Raw genomic sequence first — 22,036 nt, 5'->3', positions numbered from 1 at the left:
GGGTAATCCATAAAGCCAAATATTAACAAATATTTTTCCATCTTCTTAATTTAGAATTTCTCCGATATATTTAACACGTTTTTCGGTATTAAATTAATAATTCATATTTGTTTCCTCTTAAGTTTCGTAAATAATAAATCAATTAACTGTTAAGAAAAGAGGACGATTACGGTTGACACCTCGTAACGTTCTTAACTGGTAATAATGAGTGAGGTTACGCGAAAATAACGCCACGTCAGGTATATTTTATGCGTGAATTAGCATATTCATACAAAATATTCGGGTAATTACTTGTATAAATGCTTCAAAACGCCATCAAAATGTTATTTTCTTTACAAATTACGTGCGAGGCCGGGACATCACCCCCCCGACAGGAAACTGGTTGTCGAGTTAAAGCCAATAAATCGGTGACTTATTTCGTAAGCGGGACCGGTGTGGCCGAGAAACGGGGTGCGAGACGATTTCATTGTCGCATTCCAGACCTAATTGACAGATTCCCGATCGTACAGTACATCGTGAGAACGGGAGAGGGATGGTCCGCCGGGGTAATTTTGGACGGTCATCTTACAGAGTTCAAAGCGGGACTCGCCGATACTCGGGGCCGGATCATCGCGTAGACAAATGAGACAAATGTCTAGGGCCCGGTCAAACTGTCTATTTTGAAAAGATTTGTAAATAAGATAATTTACTTTTCTGTTGGACGACGGTATAATACTGGTAAAACTGGTTAAATATTATATTATTTAAATATTAACCAGAAAGGTTAAATGAAACAAGTAAAACGGCAAAACCGTATTTGGGACACGACTATGTCTGGGAGACACTACTAAGCGGAATCGCTTTGACACTGGAAGTGGATCTCGTTCTCATTCTCCAATCTTCCTCGGCATCGCCGCTTTTGGGCGCGATCGTTCGAACTTCGCCGGTCACCGTGCATTTTCCATGAAATTAACCTATCCAATTTCGAAATTTCTCTCCGTTACCAGTCGGCTCGGGTTGAATTTTTATCGATATCTAACGAAAATTTCCCGTCTTTGAAAAAAATACTCGTGGCTATTGTATCGTCCGAAATTATTTTTTTTTTTATTTTTCGCAAACAATATACAGTTTAACCCGATCGTAACGTCAAATTTTTATCGGTCCCACGATTTTAGTATACTAGATAATGTTAAAAAACCTACTTGTAACGACATAAAACCCTGTTTTAATGTCATATTTGAAGCATTCCCGAATTTACAAAATTAGATAACAAATTTTATTTAACAAAGAAAATACTACGTGTTCGGTCCTAGAGTCGGAGTCCATTTCCTAGAACGACTGTGGGTGGTACTCTCACCACCCGACTTCGGTTTGCCCGTTTGTAGAGAGAGTCGCCATTTCGTATTTTACTTTGACTCCGTTCTCGGTTCCCCGAATACCTACGAGTCTGGTTTTTTTATGCGCCCATGATTTGGGCACTTAATACTCTGTGCCAAATTGCGACTCCTGACGCGTACTCCTTCATACGGTTAATCCTCAAAGGATTTCCGTAACGTGTATACCACGTTGAACTCATAATCTTAGAGACAACTTCTCTCCCTACTGCGCGGGACCTACCTCTCCGGATTGGGTAATCCATAAAGCGTGTCTTTACGCGGTAAATTTTAAACGCGTAATAAATAATTAATAATTAAACGCGGTAAATTTTGTCACTTCGGCCTCTGCGTACATCTCTTCGCGTCCAGCAAACAACTACCCCATACGTGAAAAGGCTTTCTCGCGTCACGCTGACGCGTCGCGGGACAACGTCAGGATGACGCGACAAGCGAGGGTCGGGGTCAGTAGTGTCCGATAAAGGGGATTTTAAATTCCCAGACACCTCAGGGCCGGCATCCTGGCCGATCGGGTTACGTCCTCGCGTACGCAAGAAGTAACGAAAACAATTAAGTTTTTTAACGGAAAGATTATAGATTCTACGCATAAGTGGAGGTCAAAATTCGCAAAGTAGGAAACTGCGTAGGGCTTAGGAATGGCCACGAAGGGCGACTCGTATCCTTTATATTTTACACAACTCGTGTTCTATCATCGTGTAATAATAGTAGGGAAATTTGGGGTAATACGGAACAATAACTAATGCGTTTTCTATAACCAAGGGATTTAGTCCAATTGGATACACTTTACGCAAGCCCCAAGCGTGCCAAGGCGTGTACAGTACAGTACATCAAACTTTTTCTATAACAATAGAATCGTGCCGGTCATCTATCGAACTCTTTTCGGGGGAAAGGTTAAAATTGAAGCAAGTAAAACGGCAAAACCGTATTTGGGACACGACTATGTCTCGGAGACAGTACTAAGCGGAGTCGCTTTGACGCTGGAAGCGGATCTCGTTCTCATTCTCCAATCTTCCTCGACATCGCCGCTTTTGGGCGCGATCGTTCGAACTTCGCCGGCCACCGTGCATTTTCCATGAAATTAACCTATCCAATTTCGAAATTTCTCTCCGTTGCCAGTCGGCCCGGGTTGAATTTTTATCGATATCTAACGAAAATGTCCCGTCTTTGAAAAAATACTCGTGGCTATTGTATCGTCCGAAATTATTATTTTTTATTTTGCGCAAACAATATACAGTTTAACCCGATCGTAAAGTCAAATTTTTATCGGTCCCACGATTTTACTATACTAGATAATGTTAAAAAACCTACTTGTAACGACATAAAACCCTGTTTTAATGTCATATTTGAAGCACTCCCGAATTTACAAAATTAAATAACAAATTTTACTTAACAAAGAAAATACTACGTGTTCGGTCCTAGAGTCGGAGTCCATTTCCTAGAACGACTGTGGGTGGTACTCTCACCACCCGACTTCGGTTTGCCCGTTTGTAGACAGAGTCGCCATTTCGTATTTTACTTTGACTCGGTTCTCGGTTCCCCGAATACCTACGAGTCTGGTTTTTTTATGCGCCCATGATTTGGGCACTTACTACTCTGTGCCAAATTGCGACTCCTGACGCGTACTCCTTCATACCTCTAAAGGCTGTAAAGGCTGTTATACACGGTAAAGAAATCCTTTGAGGATTAACCGTGATTTTTTTTATATCTATTCACCTTTAAATAAAAATAATTCTTTATACGTTGGAAAATATTTTAATAAGTTTTGTNGACAAGAGAAATTTCGCGGGAGAATTCTACACACGCAGGCGTACAGACGACCGGACGAGTTTCGGGACGGTAGAGTGGCGGTGATTGGAACGGGAAATTCGGGAGCCGACGCCGCTGTCGAAACTTGCAACGTGGCTAAACGGGTAAGACCCTTTTTGAATATAACAATTAAGTTTTGTTAGTGTTACGTCAATTTACTTTAACAAAATCGTGCGTATATATTAAATAATGCGCAGGGACATAATAGATCAGCATTTACCTAACACGCTAAATGAAAGGTCAGTCTGTAATTTCAGCGTAAACAATTAGTATGTGCGTAAGTGTGAAGGTGAATTAACGGAGGAGATTTAACGCACCCTTCTGAACGTTTCGAGGATGTTGCGAAACTTGTTCGTTCACCCTTTGTGAGTTCGTGGATTCCACTTTGAGAAACTGGAAGAATACACGCGCGTATTGTTCGAGGCTTGTACCAATCTACGCGTTTAATTATTAATTAGAATTTATATATTTAAATCTATAAACTCGCGGCAACGTGGATATTAGTTACGAAGCCATTGTTTGGTTCGGTTTATTTGGTTACGGCAACGCGACACGTGGGCGATCTGCCAAGAGGAAGGCCTCCCAGTAGGACTTTCTTAGAAAATTGGCCCCTATTTAGGTGTTACAAAAGGTGAAGAAATTCAGGAAAAATTCCACGTTGCCAGCCCGTGGCAAGGCGCTAATACACAGTCATTGTTCGGTGGTTTCATCCACTCGGTTACTAGTGGGCTGAAGCCATACATTTTACAATATATATAGCTTCAGCCCACCAGCATATATTTTACGAACTGCATTCTCAGAATACATTTTACGAGTTACATGTTGAGGATAAAACACAAAATAAAGTATACAGACAATTTAGAAACGTAGAAAAAATGATTCTCGAGTCTCCAATTAACCTGAAATCGGTTTTATCGTAACTAGAAAACATATAAAAGTAGAAAAACGTTAATGCTTTGTAGCTTAAATCATCATCGCAGCATAAATTAACGTAATTTCCTTCCACGTCGTTTTAATTTATTTATTGAAATATAAAAGGCCCATCAAGTTGAGTATTTCGTGATATATCTGTCTCTGACTACAACGAAACCTCTAAAGCGGAACGGAAATCTACTTGCGTGAAAAATAACCCGAGAAACAGTATTATTTTCGATATAAGATAGTATTATAAGGCAAAAAACCTGTCTAACACGGAATATCTATTATTGAATCTCTAAGAGCTACTTATTTTATACTTTTATACAGTGTATATTACGTTAATTTTTTTTTCCATTTAACTCGTAACTTTCAGAGAATCCAATATAGGAAGGTTGTACAATACTTTTCGTTGCAGGTGTATTGGAGCACTCGTAGAGGATGTTGGGTAATGAAGAGAGTAGGAAAAGGTGGTAAACCCAACGACGAATATTTCTTAACAAGATGTTTCGATATTGCCTCGAGAATCGTGCCTATGAGTATTACGTCCTGGTGGGTAGAAACAGAATTGAACAGATCATTCGATCACGAAGCTTACCAGTTAAAACCCGAGCATCGGTTTCTTCAGCAGCATCCCACTATCAACGATTCCATTGCAAATTGTATTCTCAGCGGTAGAATTACAGTTAAAGGAGACGTACAGCGATTCGAAGAGAAGGGCATCGTCTTCCAGGGAGATTCGCACGTCACGGAAGTGGATTACGTCATCCTAGCCACGGGGTACGACATTAAATTCCCATTCCTCGGCAAAAATATCATAGACACCACCGATAATAGGGTGGAACTATACAAACTGGTATATCCTACGCATCTGAAACACCCGACTTTGGGTGTGATCGGATTGAGTCAAGCCATAGGTGCAAGTTTCCCCATTCACGAATTACAAAGCAGATGGTTTGTGCAGGTACTTTCAAAAAAAGTACCTTTTCCCAGCGAGAAAGAAATGAAGAAAGACGTAGAAAAGAGAAAAAGACAACTCGAGACACGTTATTACGATTCTAAACGTCACACAATTCAAATCGATTATATCAGATACGCGGACGAAATCGCGGAGTTAATCGGAGCGAAGCCGAATTTTTGGAAGATGTTTTTTACGGATCCGAAATTGTTTTGGGCTTTGATGCTGGGTCCGAGTCTTCCTTATCAATACAGGTTGCAAGGGCCACACTCTTGGGACAAAGCCAGAGAAACTATTCTCGGCTACGAGGAGCGAGCTCATTGTCCTCTGCAAACTCGTTTCAAGAAATGTGATTAAAGAAAATCATAAACTGCATTGAAATTTTACGAAACATACGCTATACTTTCACAATCTTCCTTTTATTTAAACCTTCTTTATATGGCACACTGGAGACAGAAAATTCCGGGCAAAAATGCATCTCCGGCGTTCTACAAATTAAGCTCTATCCAGATATCGAATGAATTGATTTACAATAATCCCCAGAATTAATACGAATGACGATGGACCTCCACGGCTTGCAGACAAATATTAATAATTACATTAATAAATTTTCATTTTAATTATTTAATTTTTTGGAGTTTTTAAGACAGATAAAGCGCCCCGGTCGACAGTGCATAATTACGTATTCAATCACTTACGATTATAATTTGTGGAATATTTTACTCGATTCCAGGATGGGCAAGAGACCCGTTTGCCCTGTCTGAGGACTTCGCGTAGCTTTTTAACTGACAGCTGCCCATTTAAAAGGTAACCTGTACATAAATATTCTAAAACTATCGAATACAAATTCAATACGGTTACATCGCCTTTTCTTTCGCAGCAATTCTCTGGTACAGGTACTCCCAATAAATCGGGCTAAAAGTCTAATGTCTGTTTACTAAAATTGCCATGCCTTCATTGGGCAATTTAAAATAAAACTCAATAGCCTGGTTCCAGCAAGAAGACCGGACTCTTATTACCGCGAAAGTAAGCTTTCGAGAATTGTTTAACCAAAATATAAAAATATTTTTAATAATAAATGAATACGTGCTTAATTAAACCCTGGCGTGTCACGCTCGTGTTGCCCGACCGGTTGTGACTAACGAATTGCTCAGGCCACGGTCGCCACAGGGGAGAATGGAACAGTTGCCCTCTTAAATAAAAATTTATTATAAATCTATACACCAACCGATGCCGAATATTATCGGGCTAGAAAATATGGTGTATAGCTTAAGAATATATCGGGTTTAGTGACGATGTTTGTTTATTTAAAAATTTATTGACGTAATTATATAGAATATTTAGAGCCTTCATATTTTAAACGATATTTAAATAAATTCTAAGTATATTTATCTGCGTAACGAACCCGTTTTAGTGCCCCGGAAAGGTGTTACCTGGTAATACAGCCGCCCCTTTCCTACAACTTTGAATATAAACGATACGGCTTCCGATTCGTCGATTTGAAATTGTACCTCGTGACCTTAAATCCGGTTCTCCGATAGGTTGATTTGAAATCGGAGCGCGTTAGCCCGACTCATCGGTTGACTCGAAATTATACATCAAACCCAATTCAATTAAGTATAATACTCCCGTATTGCGCGTGAAGTAATATCGCCACCTAGCGAAGAAAATAAAAACTAATTTTTTAAAATGTACAGTTAAATTAATTGCATTTCGAATAAAAATATACATCGGCGACTGAGTGAGAGAGAAGGTTTAATTAAATGCCAATTTATATTTGACAGTATAAACGTTTTTCAATAATAACTGGTATGTAATTAATTACAAATTTTGNAAACTAATTTTTTAAAATGTACAGTTAAATTAATTGCATTTCGAATAAAAATATACATCGGCGACTGAGTGAGAGAGAAGGTTTAATTAAATGCCAATTTATATTTGACAGTATAAACGTTTTTCAATAATAACTGGTATGTAATTAATTACAAATTTTGTATCGCGTAAGATTTACTAAATAAATATAAAGTAAATAATCTGTTTTTATACCGCTCAATTACGAATTTCCGACTGTTTAATTTAACAGAGGGAAAGTATGGCGATTTGTCAAAAATTTCTGAAATTTTGCAGGGAGGTCGGTGTATTAGGAGCATCGATGCTATTATATTTCGGTGGTTAAAGGTCGAAGGAATAGGGAGATAGAGGCGGCTCATTTGTGTATCTCGAGCGGGGTCGGACTTAATGATTTTACTCCTTATTAGTATTTACAACTTTTTTTTTATATATAAAACTTATCTCTATCTTCAAAATTAAACTTTTTTGCCGTTTTATAATAATTAATTAATATAAAAAGCGTTTTAAAAATATCTTAAGAGATGGCGTTACACGCAATTTTAAATGTTAAATTCCTGCAACCAGTCGCGTAACTCGTTGCTAGACTTTTTTTATTATCCTGATTAACATAATACAAACAAAAGAAAATTTTAAAAAGTTGTGGTTTAATTATGTTTCTTTGCAAAAACAAAACACACTATATATAATATATATACGTAACAATTAATCAGAGAAAATGTAACACCCGAATTAAGTTACACTAGTTCTGTCAAGTGTGTTTTGAATGGCGAGGGGTCGCCGTATGAAGTCCAGGCATCGCTGTGTCGTTCCACTTCGGTATTTCCTTCTGACACCGAGTAGGTTACGCCCGCCACACGAGTTTTGAGCGTTTTTTGATGATAATAACCCGGTCTCGTATACGAGACTAGGGATAAGAGGATGGAATAGGAAAGGACGAGATTTAGTTGGAATTGATTCACTCGAACCTATTTACTACACTTACATTTATTAGACGGCAGGAATGTTGGTACAACACGTTATACAGGGTATTTCCGTTTCGCGGAGAGAGAGAGAGAGATTACAAATATTTGGTACCTTACAAATAGAAACTAGAATCCCCGTTCGGGATTCTCGGAATGTAGTCTTTCAGTTAGCAGTTCGGGAGAAAAGCGGCGAGTAGAGGTGTGACGAGGAATATAAAGGCAAAGAAGAGCACTAATTCAAAAGAAACGCAAAAGCATATTAAACTGAAGAGATGAAAGAACGGCGACGACCGACTGGGATCGGCCGTTCCTCGTCATATTCGAAGCAACAAATACCTTAAAAGTCGAGGAACACGCGTCACTACCGACTCTGAGAAAGCGTAAGTTGACACTCTCTCGGGTCAGAAAGCTGACATATATTAGCTTCTAATAAGGTCGTTCCCGAGTTGTTTTCCTTTTTACTTGTTCGATTCTCACAGTATCGTAAAAGGAGAAAAGGATATTTTATTTTTCATATTACGCGCCTGTAGCACGCTAGCCAGTAGCGTAATAAATGTTGATACGGGTGCTTCCGGTCACAGATTAGAGACACCCGGACGGTCAACTTCGAGAAAATCACGCGACTAATCACGCAGCATCCTAGCGGCCCAAGCGTGTTACTAAAATGATCACGTGATTAACATTTCTCGTTTAACGCGCGTGAAGTCGTTACTTCCGATTTCAATTTATCCCGGTGTTAGATTTCTTTTGTTATTATTATAAATTAAATTTAAATCTATTGAATTTCTATATTTGATAATAATGATGTTCGGTGCGCATTTATTACTTCATTATCGTCTCAGATTATTAAATTTAAATTTTTTTATTAGAAAATAACGCTTAATTTATAATGTTTTATTATTACTGCTCGTTACTTTATCTCTTAATTAACGTAGCGGAGTCCCGCGTAACGGCACGCTGGTTGTTACGCCGTTTTCGCGTAACGTTACCCGTCCGTATGAAAACATTGGTTATTTAATGGTACATACTAACGTGACGCCGTGCCTTACGCACTCGTATACGTTGCTGTAGATGCGTTACGCTTTTATTGCGCCAATTTGTATTTTCGTCGTGCTAATTTCAGTCTTATTTATTATTTTATATCGTTATTTTCGTAATTTTAATCGTTTTCGTTACTTTTAAGCGTAATTTCTAGAAATATATTGTGGCGTTTTTTGTTACGCGCGCAGTTTTCTACGCTTTTTATCAATTTGTACGTAAACTGTACCTGGCGCGACGTTAGGTGAATTTCAATTAATCGAGGACATTACGCGAGGGATTCAACTCATACGTAATTGAAAAAATCGTTTCGATGGTTATAAATCGAGACTTATAGTATTCGTGACGAGTAATTTCCTAAAAATAACGTTATCGTAATCTAGCCTTAACCTATTTTCTCTCCTTTTTAACGTAGAAAAAACGGTGTTTATCGTCCCACGTGGAAGGTAACAAAAGTAAATTGAATGCTTTCCTCAAATATTAACAAATATTTTTCCATCTTCTTAATTTAGAATTTCTCCGATATATTTAACACGTTTTTCGGTATTAAATTAATAATTCATATTTGTTTCCTCTTAAGTTTCGTAAATAATAAATCAATTAACTGTTAAGAAAAGAGGACGATTACGGTTGACACCTCGTAACGTTCTTAACTGGTAATAATGAGTGAGGTTACGCGAAAATAACGCCACGTCAGGTATATTTTATGCGTGAATTAGCATATTCATACAAAATATTCGGGTAATTACTTGTATAAATGCTTCAAAACGCCATCAAAATGTTATTTTCTTTACAAATTACGTGCGAGGCCGGGACATCACCCCCCCGACAGGAAACTGGTTGTCGAGTTAAAGCCAATAAATCGGTGACTTATTTCGTAAGCGGGACCGGTGTGGCCGAGAAACGGGATGCGAGACGATTTCATTGTCGCATTCCAGACCTAATTGACAGATTCCCGATCGTACAGTACATCGTGAGAACGGGAGAGGGATGGTCCGCCGGGGTAATTTTGGACGGTCATCTTACAGAGTTCAAAGCGGGACTCGCCGATACTCGGGGTCGGATCATCGCGTAGACAAATGAGACAAATGTCTAGGGCCCGGTCAAACTGTCTATTTTGAAAAGATTTGTAAATAAGATAATTTACTTTTCTGTTGGACGACGGTATAATACTGGTAAAAATGGTTAAATATTATATTATTTAAATATTAACCAGAAAGGTTAAATGAAACAAGTAAAACGGCAAAACCGTATTTGGGACACGACTATGTCTCGGAGACAGTACTAAGCGGAATCGCTTTGACGCTGGAAGCGGATCTCGTTCTCATTCTCCAATCTTCCTCGACATCGCCGCTTTTGGGCGCGATCGTTCGAACTTCGCCGGCCACCGTGCATTTTCCATGAAATTAACCTATCCAATTTCGAAATTTCTCTCCGTTGCCAGTCGGCCCGGGTTGAATTTTTATCGATATCTAACGAAAATGTCCCGTCTTTGAAAAAATACTCGTGGCTATTGTATCGTCCGAAATTATTATTTTTTATTTTGCGCAAACAATATACAGTTTAACCCGATCGTAACGTCAAATTTTTATCGGTCCCACGATTTTACTATACTAGATAATGTTAAAAAACCTACTTGTAACGACATAAAACCCTGTTTTAATGTCATATTTGAAGCACTCCCGAATTTACAAAATTAAATAACAAATTTTACTTAACAAAGAAAATACTACGTGTTCGGTCCTAGAGTCGGAGTCCATTTCCTAGAACGACTGTGGGTGGTACTCTCACCACCCGACTTCGGTTTGCCCGTTTGTAGACAGAGTCGCCATTTCGTATTTTACTTTGACTCGGTTCTCGGTTCCCCGAATACCTACGAGTCTGGTTTTTTTATGCGCCCATGATTTGGGCACTTACTACTCTGTGCCAAATTGCGACTCCTGACGCGTACTCCTTCATACCTCTAAAGGCTGTAAAGGCTGTTATACACGGTAAAGAAATCCTTTGAGGATTAACCGTGATTTTTTTTATATCTATTCACCTTTAAATAAAAATAATTCTTTATACGTTGGAAAATATTTTAATAAGTTTTGTAAATTACTATGTTCGATCCAGCCAGTTATATCCGATTTTTTTCGTCTGTTAAGTACATCATTTGAGGATTTCCGTAACGTGTATAACAGCCTTAACGTCCGAGACAGTGCCGGAGAAGAAGCCTCTTCAGACCCCTACAACTGGGTCAACGGAGACGAACTTTCTCCACGTTGAACTCATAATCTTAGAGACAACTTCTCTCCCTACTGCGCGCGGGACCTACCTCTCCGGATTGGGTAATCCATAAAGCGTGTCTTTACGCGGTAAATTTTAAACGCGTAATAAATAATTAATAATTAAACGCGGTAAATTTTGTCACTTCGGCCTTTGCGTACATCTCTTCGCGTCCAGCAAACAACTACCCCATACGTGAAAAGGCTTTCTCGCGTCACGCTGACGCGTCGCGGGACAACGTCAGGATGACGCGACAAGCGAGGGTCGGGGTCAGTAGTGTCCGATAAAGGGGATTTTAAATTCCCAGACACCTCAGGGCCGGCATCCTGGCCGATCGGGTTACGTCCTCGCGTACGCAAGAAGTAACGAAAACAATTAAGTTTTTTAACGGAGAGATTATAGATTCTACGCATAACGTGGAGGTCAAAATTCGCAAAGTAGGAAACTGCGTAGGGCTTAGGAATGGCCACCAAGGCCGACTCGTATCCTTTATATTTTACACAACTCGTGTTCTATCATCGTGTAATAATAGTAGGGAAATTTGGGGTAATACGGAATAATAACTAATGCATTTTCTATAACCAGGGGATTTAGTCCAATTGGATACACTTTACGCAAGCCCCAAGCGTGCCAAGGCGTGTACAGTACAGTTCATCAAACTTTTTCTATAACAATAGAATCGTGCCGGTCATCTATCGAACTCTTTTCGGGGGAATGGTTAAAATTGAGTGGACAAGTGGGAATTTATAGGTCTACGATTTTTTTAAATTGTAGCCGAAAATGTTGGTCTCTGCGAAGCGAAAACTGTTCGTGCCCGGTAATTGGATACGGCGAGTAAATTTCCCCTAAAGAGAATTAAAGAAATCGGCACGATTGCTAACAGGAATAGTATGACCTACTGGCGATGACCACAGATAAAAGTATTAAAAACTCGCAACATGGACTGACGATGTAATAATAAATAATTAGGTTAGGATTAGTTTGGTTTATTTGGTTACGGCGAGGCGAGGCGTTAGCGATCTGCCGAGTAGATGCATCCCGGATAAGCTTTTATGGAAGCGAAACCCTTTTTAGGTATTACTAACGCGAACAAAACCCACCGGAAAAATTAAGCAACTGGTCGCTGGATATTTTATCTTTTAAGTAAACCAAGTAACACCGCACTCTTTACTCGCTTCGTACCGAACACTTTATTCCTCAACACGCGAAGTGCTTTCTCTCCAGATTATGTGAGATCACACGGTATCGACTCGTTGGGTGAACCCCTTTTAAGTTGGATATTCATTCATGGAAATTAATTTTTTTATGTTTATCCTATCATTGATTTCTTAATTAGTACGAACGAGACTTTGGAAATAATTTTAAATATTTTTACATCTTATTTTGAGCCAAACTCTTTTATTTCCAGACTTTGATACGGATCAAGGCGAAGGCGAAGAAAAGAAAATTTCGTTCTTTTTTAATCGCGTAACACGAGACGAGTCGTCCGAACACTTTAAGAAGTTTATCACGCGGACGATATTTGATGGTACTGTATCTTCATTGGTTATTATGTGGTACTGTACTTCCATTTGTTCTTAAAAAGTACGAAAGACTCGAGACTCGTTCGACTAATATTCTGTACGCCTAAGCTATATTATTATTACTTTTTTATTAGCAATATTGAAGGCGTGGCTAAGGAAATTTAAACTCAAAATATAATAAAACACTAACCAGCAGTTATTTATTGTAACGGCTGCAATTTTTAATCGTATTTTTGAAATTTAAAATATATGCTCCGCGCTGGAAATTAGTAGCGACTCGCCCCCGTACATCATACTTATCCTTTAACAATAGAGTCGTGCCGGTCATTTATCTAACTCCTTTCGAGCGAAAATTTTGGATCCAAGTAACACGACTTCCGGTTTGCGCGGGAACTTCGTATATAGTTAATAAGGGCCTCCCGCTCCTAAGCTATCTACGTTTGTCTCGACATTCATATACTTAAGTCCGTTCTCTAGATTAATAAAGGACAGAAGGACGGACGGAAGACATTGGAAATTTATAGGTCTACAGTTTTTTCGTATTGCGGCTCAATAACTGAGCGTTAAAACGTAATTAATCGAAATATCAAAGAATAAATCGCAATATTTTCGTTGTAAATAAAGATATAACTACTGTATTCTGCTTAAATACTGCAATTTTTTCTCCATACCATAGAAATCTTTCTGCCGACAGTTAACGGGTAACAAATTTCTCCAACGGGTAAAATTATACGTAAGATAATCAACGCCATCGGCCAACACACTCCTATCTGACGAAGACGTGTTAAAACAATAGCACAAAGTTTCCCGCCTTTACCTTAAGGCCAGTAAAACAAGGACGAATCCATTTATAAGTGTTTACGGAGTTAATGGCTCCATTCACACACTACGTGGGTGGCACGTTCTAATTTCGGGTAGAAGTTACGCTACTATTTACACTACGGCCATTCTTTTTCACGCACGCGCCGGGTCCCTTTCTAAGCAGAAAATTGACAAATAATTTTATAAATACCCTAAATCGAAATTATTTAATTAACGTTATAGATAAGCGTAATAATTAATATAATAAAGCTCCTATTAATTAGCCCGTAATTCGTTAAACTGGGATATATATTTATTTAAAGTAATAAGCTCTTCGATGGATTTATCAAAAAAGAGCAAATTATTAGAAAAGTAATCAATTAAATGGGTAATTCGATGTTTAATTTCGCGGACGAGATTGTTACGTTAGCAGAAAAAGTTAATCGGGTCACAGATTAGACGAGTGACCTCACGTCTCGTGTTTCGTAGAAATTCGCTTAACTATTTGGAACATCTGCTAATTAAATTTATCCCTTTTCCATTTGTTGATAGCATTTAAAGCTTTTCAATTACGTCGCGCACAATTTTCCTGTTCAATCGAATTTTATACTAACATCTATCGTAATTCGTGCCGAAATTACAATAATTACGACAATTATTTCAGGTATACGAATGCAGAAATACCTATTAATTATTCACAATCGTCGATAATCATTGCGATTTTATTGCATTTCGTTGCAATTATTACTCAATAAACAAGAAAATAATTAAGTTAATCTCCATATATTTAATATAAACAATTACACAGACTTTTAAACTAGTTTATAAGTCTGTATGAAAAACAATTTCTTTGCCTATTGTTCCTACAATAAGGATAAAATGTCAATTTAATTACTGTTATGTAGTTCACTTTTCACTTTTTTTATATCATATCTTAATAATTTTTCCAGCTTTTGCCTTTAAAAGCCGATAAATACGTTATAAACAGCGACTTATTTATAATTTTGTATTAAAATTTTTCTTACAGTAATCCGCGTATCACGTGTTTAACAATAATAAATGACGTGTGACTAAGTCCTCGCGATTAGTTGCTTTTTACGAAAATATTGCGCAACGAACACGACTCGGTCACGTGTTGCGGATTGATAAAAGAAGTGTGATCGAACGGAAACGTTTCAGTTACGTTCTTGGTGTAATTGCGGCCTTCCATTGACAAACATGCGCGTCGTTGTTGTAGGTTCGGGTGCTGGAGGACTAACGGCCATCAAATGCTGCAAAGAAGAGGGTCTAGACGTCGTCTGCTACGAAAGAAGCGATAACATCGGGGGTCTGTGGAGATACAGGGACGAAGACGAAGAAGGTTTGGCATCCGTTACCAAGTCTACCGTCATCAACACCAGCAAAGAATTGACGTCGTACAGCGACTTCCCTCCTCCCGAAGAATTTCCTAATTACATGCATAACTCCAATATGTTCTTGTATCTGAAAATGTACGCCGAGAAATTCGATCTGGTCTCCTGTATCAAGTTTCACCATCGGGTGGACAGTATCGTTCCGGCCGACGATTACTACCAGACCGGAAGGTGGAAAATTACGGTAGTCGATCTGAAAACGCGAGAGGAGCGATGCTCGACGGTGGATGCCGTCATGGTATGTACCGGGCATCACGTGTTCCCTAATACGCCCACCTTCGCCGGCCAGGAAAAGTTTAAAGGAGTGATTACTCATACCCATAGTTACAAGAAGCCTCAAGAATTCGAAGATAAGAGAGTGGTTGTGGTGGGTGCAGGCAATTCCGCGGGTGATGCTGCCGTGGAAACTAGTCTCGTGGCTAAACAGGTAAGCTCGGCTGCGTTAATTTTATCACTCGTAAATAGTTAACTAAAGCCGGTAGAAGTTGTTAACACGGAGATTTATTTGTTTGTTTATTTATTAACTGTATTGGCAAAATTAAAAAGGGATTGATTGAGTCGAGAAATTCTTGAAAGGGTCGACAGTCAAACTAGTTCAATAATCCTTCGTTCGTAAAGTCGATCGTAACAGTAACAAAATGGCCTTACTATCAACAAGAATTACTTTTTATAACGAGACGTTTAAATAACTCATTTAGTACGATATTTATTTGAAAAAATCAAATATTTGTGTATCGCGTGTTGTTTCGTTAACCTAATTTCAGTATTACGTCGCCTTAAATCGAGGTCGGCGAAACCAATAACGTTTACGATTGCTGATTAACGTCAAATGCCTGACACGCAATTAATGAAATATATTTTGTTTGTCAATTTTATAAAAACTGTCTCGATCAGTTTTTATTGCAAGACGTACTTTATTTACATTTATTAACAGAAATTGCTGTCATTTTCAGGTGTATCTCAGTACTCGAAGAGGCTGCTGGGTATTGCATAGAGTGGCAGAAAACGGCAAACCGTACGACGACATCTTCACCACTCGACTCAATAATTTAATTGTCAGTCTTCTCCCCTTCAGTTTAACCTGTTCGATAATGGAAAGGGTTCTGAATCGCCGATTCGATCACGAAAAGTACCAGTTAAAGCCAAAACACAGGTTTCTTCAGCAACATCCCATGACAAACGACGCTCTACCCAACCGAATTTTGAGCGGGACGGTAATAGTCAAGGGCGACATCAAACATTTCCAAGAAAACGGGGTCCTGTTCGAAGGAGATTCTGAAATCACCGAAGTAGATCGCGTGATTTTGGCCACGGGATACGAGATAAAGTTCCCCTTTCTTAGTAAAGAAATTCTGGACACCACCGAAAATCGCGTGCAACTGTACAAATTTATTTTCCCGCCCCATTTGAAACACCCGACTCTGTCCATCGTGGGCCTGTTCCAGTCGCTGGGAGGAGGTTTTCCCATAGCGGAGCTTCAGTGCCGATGGATCGTGCAATTATTACGTAAGAATTTAGCGTTACCTTCCGAAGAAGAAATGAAGAAAGACGTCGGCAGACAACTGGAAACCATAAAAAGGCGCTACTACGATTCTAAGCGCAACACGATCCAAGTGGGTTACATCGACTACGCCGACGAGTTGGCGTCGTTAATCGGGGCCAAACCCAACTTTTTCAAAATGTTCTTCAACGACAACGAGTTGTTTCGAGCGCTGATGACCGGCCCGAGTCTTCCTTATCAGTACAGATTGCGAGGACCTCACAAATGGAGCAAAGCCAGAAACACCATCCTGTCGTACAAGCACAGAGTCGATCGTCCCTTGCAAACTCGTTTCAAGGATATCAAACGGAAAGAAAGACATTTCTCTTACTTACGCTTGACATTTTTAATCGTATTTGTTGCTTTCGTTCTTCTAAATTTGTTCGTCGAAAATTCTTGGTTATGGCAGCGTTCTCCCTCCTTTCCGTACTTGGCTTATCCTATTGGGGTGCTGAAGAATTACACTACTGGCAACTACATGACAAGCGACTCGTATTAGATGGCTCTTCTGAATGCAGCCAGTCCTAATTGCGACGAACGGAACTCGCTGCCCGTTTCTATTTCCGTAGACACTAATACTAAAAATTACTACATTATCGGTTTGGTTTCGCATAATAATCATAACGGTGCTATGTCTATTATTATATTATTGTTAATTTGGGAACATCGAACCACTTTGCTTCAAAATGCTGAGTGTATGCGTTGCTGAAAGTTGGCAATGTTACGACTATTATATTAATAAAGCTGTTTGTATATTGTAAATGAATTTAAATCACTTAAAGAGTAGAATTCAAAGCACAGTATTTTAAAGTTATTAGTATTAAAACGTTTAAAATTCGAACAGGATTTTTTTAAAACCTGGTCAACTGGATTCACTATATCTATGTATATAACCCATTCAATCCGTCCGTCCGTCCCGTCACCGTTTGATAACGGACACTAGAGGCGCCCCTATCGTGTGTCATATTTCAAACATTCAAATTAACAATTTTAATTCTTATTTAAATTAACAATATGAATTATTATTTGGTCAATATAACAATATAAATAATTCAGTATATTTGTAATAGGAATTTATTATTTCAGGGGCTTATATCTGGCGAAGGATCGCGAGTAAGAGTATGGTTCCTTTGCCTTTATTGTAAGTACAGAGGGCTACAGTTTGGGGGGTGGCCACCTCTTGACCTAATCTTACCATTGGGACTTTAACAGAGCTGTACAGCATATTGATAGGAACAAAAAAGTCAAAGGAACCGTGCTTCATGGAAATTTGTAAACAACGCCCACTAGGGGTTGTCCCGGGCTACTAGTATTATATAAAGAAATAAAGTTATTCATCTATATATATAAAAATGAATGTATGTGTGTGTATGTGTGTCTGTCCTTCATACATTACCACACCGTTTATCCGATTGCCACGAAGCTTTGGGAAGTTTTTTAATACACTCCCGCGAAGGTTTCTGGCATTTATCCTACGATAGATGGCGCGCGTTTACACGAGCATTCGAGCAGTGTGTGTTCGATGGATTTCAAATTGCGAAGACCATTTCCCCTCTCCAAAAAATATTTCTATGTATGCATTTGCGAACTGTTATTTACGATATTTGTAATAATGTTTGAGTAATCACTTTATTTCAACTTTTTTTTTGCTAATTACGTATTCGCTCGTACTTCGTTAAAACCTTAACCGTACCCCGAACAACGACCGAAGTCGTAGGAAGAAATTCGCGTATTTTACCCATCTAGGAATCCCCCTTTTCCAAATTTTAATATCGACTCAAAATAATTTAAAAAGACAAATTACAATAAAACGGTTTATTATCCAACTATCAGAGGAGCAATTAAATAATTAAACTTATAAAGGATTAAAAAATATATGGGAAATATCGCGCTTCTGACAATCGCTGCGAGTGTGTGGGCTAGATTTGGAGAATCCGTGCTTCTCGCATGGACAACTGTATGTGGCCAACTCACGCGTCGGAAAAGCTTCTGATTTATTCGTGTACGCACCAGACGAAAAAACAAAAAATATCGTGTACCCACAAAGCACTCCAATAAATAAATAGAATTGAAACAACACTTTGAAATATTTTCCCGATGAAAATGAATAAAAATAATAAGTTTTGATAAAAATGATAAAATGTAAATTGAATTTTATCGTAACGAGTTTGCTTGAATTTCGTTTCTTCTGAGATCGCAGCAATGCGCGACGGGTAAGCTAGTTATTAATAATAACTTCTACGTATGAAATGTAACATTAAGTACGTTTCTATTGAGAGCCGTTCGGGCCAATTTCCATTTGAAACAAATAATTTACTTCGATTCCGATTTTTTTTTAATCGAAATTAAACTATTAAATAAACCAGCAACGAGTTACTCGGCTTTCCGGGCAACATTTAAACTTTTGGTGGCGCCATCTGTTATCATATTTTAATTTTAACTATTATAAATGGCTAAAAGCTTAATCTTTAAGGCGGCGTTGGGTTTTATAGCAAATTGTTAATGCTAATAACCAGTAAAATCGTCATGAAGTCCGACCCCGTTGGAGATACGTACGAACCTCTTTATATCCCCACCCTTCGACTTTTAACCACCAAATTTAGTAGCGTCAATCCTCCTAATAAACGAACCTCCCTGCAAAATTTTAGAAATTTTCGGCAACAAACCCAGTAATTATTAAGCTTCGAAGAGGGTGAACAAAATCGTGCCACAAACACGTACAAACATCCATACTTGCAGAAATTACTCCCCCCGAAAATTTTTGCATTTCTCGACGTTTTAAGGTATCCAAAAGCGTGTAAATCTGGGGAGTTATTTTTTGCCGGATGGCCATACTTTCCCTTTGTTATAACGACGGGGAGAGTAAAAATATACGACTGGCGATTGTAAATGAAACAGAATGTTTGAAAATTATTCGGGAATTATTACTTCGAAAGATATTATAACATTTTGAAGGCGATTTATACAATTTATACGAGTAATTACCCGAACGTTTTGTACGAATAAGTTAATTTACGCATAAAACATACCCGACGTGGCGTTATTTTCGCGTAACCTTACTCGATTGTTACCGAATAATGACGTTACGAGACGTCGGTGGTAATTGTATCGCGTCCTCCTCTCTTCTTAACGGAAGATCGCTCTTCCGTCAACTTATTATTTACGAAATTTAAAGGAAAACAAATATTAATTATTAATTTAATATCGATAAAAGCGTCGAATATATCCGAGAAATTCTGAATTAATTACAAAAAATGGCAGCGTATTTGTTTATATTGTAGACGAGAAGGTGGTATTATGGAACCCCAATTATATTCTAGTGAATCGTAAACAAGGTATCGTAACTACACCCACATTTTTTGCGCGAAAAGTACTTGTAACTATTAAACCAAATGTTCCTAATTGGATTTTTCGCTGGTGTAACTATAAGTATGGTTTTCGAAGGCTTCTGTACAAAAAGTCAGAAAGTAGGCTTAGAGAAAATCGGGTGTTAATATGGAACCTTACTGTATATTTTCAAAAAATGCTTTAATGTAGCCAAAAACAAATAGGAAAGGACAAAAAATGTTAAATAATTACAAAATCATTTACTCCAATGTATTTTAACGCAAAAATGAAAAGTGATAAGATGGCGACTACTTTAATGAGAAAAATAGTCTAATTTTTTTATTCTCAGCAACTACAACATTTGGTAAAATATAGACTAATAATCTACAAAATTTAATTTTTGAAAAACAAGAAAATGTAATATTTTAATTAAAATTAGTCTATATGTAAATGCACCATCTTACCCCACCTATGAAATAAGATTTTTATAGACTATAGACTACAAGAAGGACAAGTTAAAATGGTTAAACTATCGCTTTCTTTAATATTGGCACAAGAACGGCGTGCCCGTTCATCACAACTGCTACATCTATTGTTATTTTTCAAATAAATAAACATAAAAGTTTCAACTTACTCGTAGACTATTTACTTTACCAGACGATACTGTCACTTCGCTCGTGCTCAGTTTCGGTATTTTGTAAGCGGACGATATTTTTTTTCATGAAAAAAAATGTTTATTTCGATTGTTATCTTACATTTTATTTCTTGTTAAAATAGTGTTTAAATTAAAAAAATAAAATAAAACGTAAAAACATTATTTTATGGTTTTAATTTGTTGGTAATACCGAACACCGGGGGAGTTGGGTTCCGTATTAAAAGCACCGATGGGGTCCGTATTTCACGCATCTCCGTCTTGGGTTAACTTAATTCCTGTCGGCACCAAACTTTAAAAACGTGAAAATCACACAGATTAATACGTACCCCTAAGTGTCTGGAACAGAATACGTGCACCGGTGAACCTACAACTACACGATTGATATTTTAAAAATAATTAAATTCACTTAGCATTCAAAACTCGCGAATTTTGAAAAAACAAATTTACTGGTTAAATACGGACAACCGTTTAATTGAAGTAAAACGGGTTTTCCCCTGGCTACGGATGTCTGCCTAGTTCAGTTCGGCCACATTCCGCTACAGTTTGCCTTTATTATCGGTTCGAAATGGAGGGATTCCATAATACCCGCAGTGTTCCATAATACCACCTTCTCCTCTATATAAAAGCAGTTTGCTTTGTTGCCATCCACGTGCGACGTTAACACCCAGCAGAAAATAGGTTAAGGAAATGTTAAATTTCTTGTTAAAAATTATCAAAACGATAATTGCCACGTAACTTTATTAATTGGCGTAAAGTCACCTAATGTTACGCGAGATACATTCTATACGCAAATTGGCAAATTGTTACAAAAAGTACAGAAAACCACGCCCGTTATTTTCTAATAATAGAATTCCAGCTTAATTAATAATATGTAAGGACAACAAAGTAACAAATGCGCGGGTGTCTGGAAAATCGCGTCGTAACAGCAACACGCACTTTTTCTGAATGTTTATTTATTTATTTCTTATCTAAACGTCAGAAAAAACAAATCAATTATACTGGTATATTGTGACATTTAATATAAAGGGAAATCCCGGGAGATATTTTTGGTCAATTTCGAGTTCGATTATCCGGGATTTCGAAGGACAAACCTTAGAGACCGGTGATTTAATTGATTAATCGAAGGATTATTACGCCCGCGAGGTAAATCAATAACAATTAAAAGGAGGAAAAATATAAAAATGCTAACATTTTAAAGGTTTTAGATTAGAATCAAAAGAAAAAAGTCGAATGACTCGTAGAAAATGGCATATGTCGGGAAATAAGTTTTCCCAGCTGCCGAAAGAAATCTCTTTTCCTGGCGATCGGGTTGATTTGTGGCGGGTGTCGCTCGATTTCCTCCATATATTTTGGTCTTTTGCAGTAATACGTCTTCGATTGTCTCGTATTCCGACACCAGGCTGAATAACAATAATACTGTATATCAAATCACGTTTAGTTTAATAATATTTTATGAGAGAAAATACGAAATAACACAAATCAAAATTTAATAATAAAGCGAAAACTTCCAACTGTTGTTTCGAGTATAAAAATGTTTAGCGGTGACAGACGAGGTTAAAGGCTATCGGTGTTAGCGTACAACACTCGTAACCGCCGATTCCCTTTCG

The 22,036-nt window shown here is 38.0% G+C and overlaps 2 protein-coding genes across 2 annotated transcripts in view; both read left to right on the top strand.

Moving 5' to 3' along the window:
* Nucleotides 1–6,878, top strand: part of LOC111613464 (dimethylaniline monooxygenase [N-oxide-forming] 5-like) — a 12,331-nt gene extending 5,453 nt beyond the window's left edge. Inside the window, exons 3-4 of the mRNA XM_023354820.1 lie at nt 3,134–3,283; nt 4,513–6,878. Of these exons, the coding sequence (XP_023210588.1) occupies nt 3,134–3,283; nt 4,513–5,409 (1,047 nt within the window). The 3' untranslated portion in view covers nt 5,410–6,878. The remainder of the gene's footprint in view (nt 1–3,133; nt 3,284–4,512) is intronic.
* A 7,748-nt stretch (nt 6,879–14,626) lies between these two features.
* Nucleotides 14,627–17,207, top strand: LOC111613465 (dimethylaniline monooxygenase [N-oxide-forming] 5-like). The gene is made up of 2 exons (XM_023354821.1): nt 14,627–15,334; nt 15,861–17,207. Exons 1-2 carry the CDS (start codon nt 14,714–14,716, stop codon nt 16,944–16,946), a joined length of 1,707 nt encoding a protein of 568 aa, XP_023210589.1. The 5' UTR covers nt 14,627–14,713; the 3' UTR covers nt 16,947–17,207.
* The last annotated feature ends 4,829 nt before the right edge of the window (nt 17,208–22,036 follow it).

Source organism: Centruroides sculpturatus, unplaced genomic scaffold (assembly GCF_000671375.1).
Source record: "Centruroides sculpturatus isolate CEXI.00-Female unplaced genomic scaffold, Cexi_2.0 scaffold1739, whole genome shotgun sequence".
Classification (NCBI taxonomy): Eukaryota; Metazoa; Arthropoda; class Arachnida; order Scorpiones; family Buthidae; genus Centruroides; species Centruroides sculpturatus.
The sequence above is the reverse complement of the archived record's forward strand: the minus strand, read 5'-3'. Positions and strand labels throughout refer to the sequence as shown.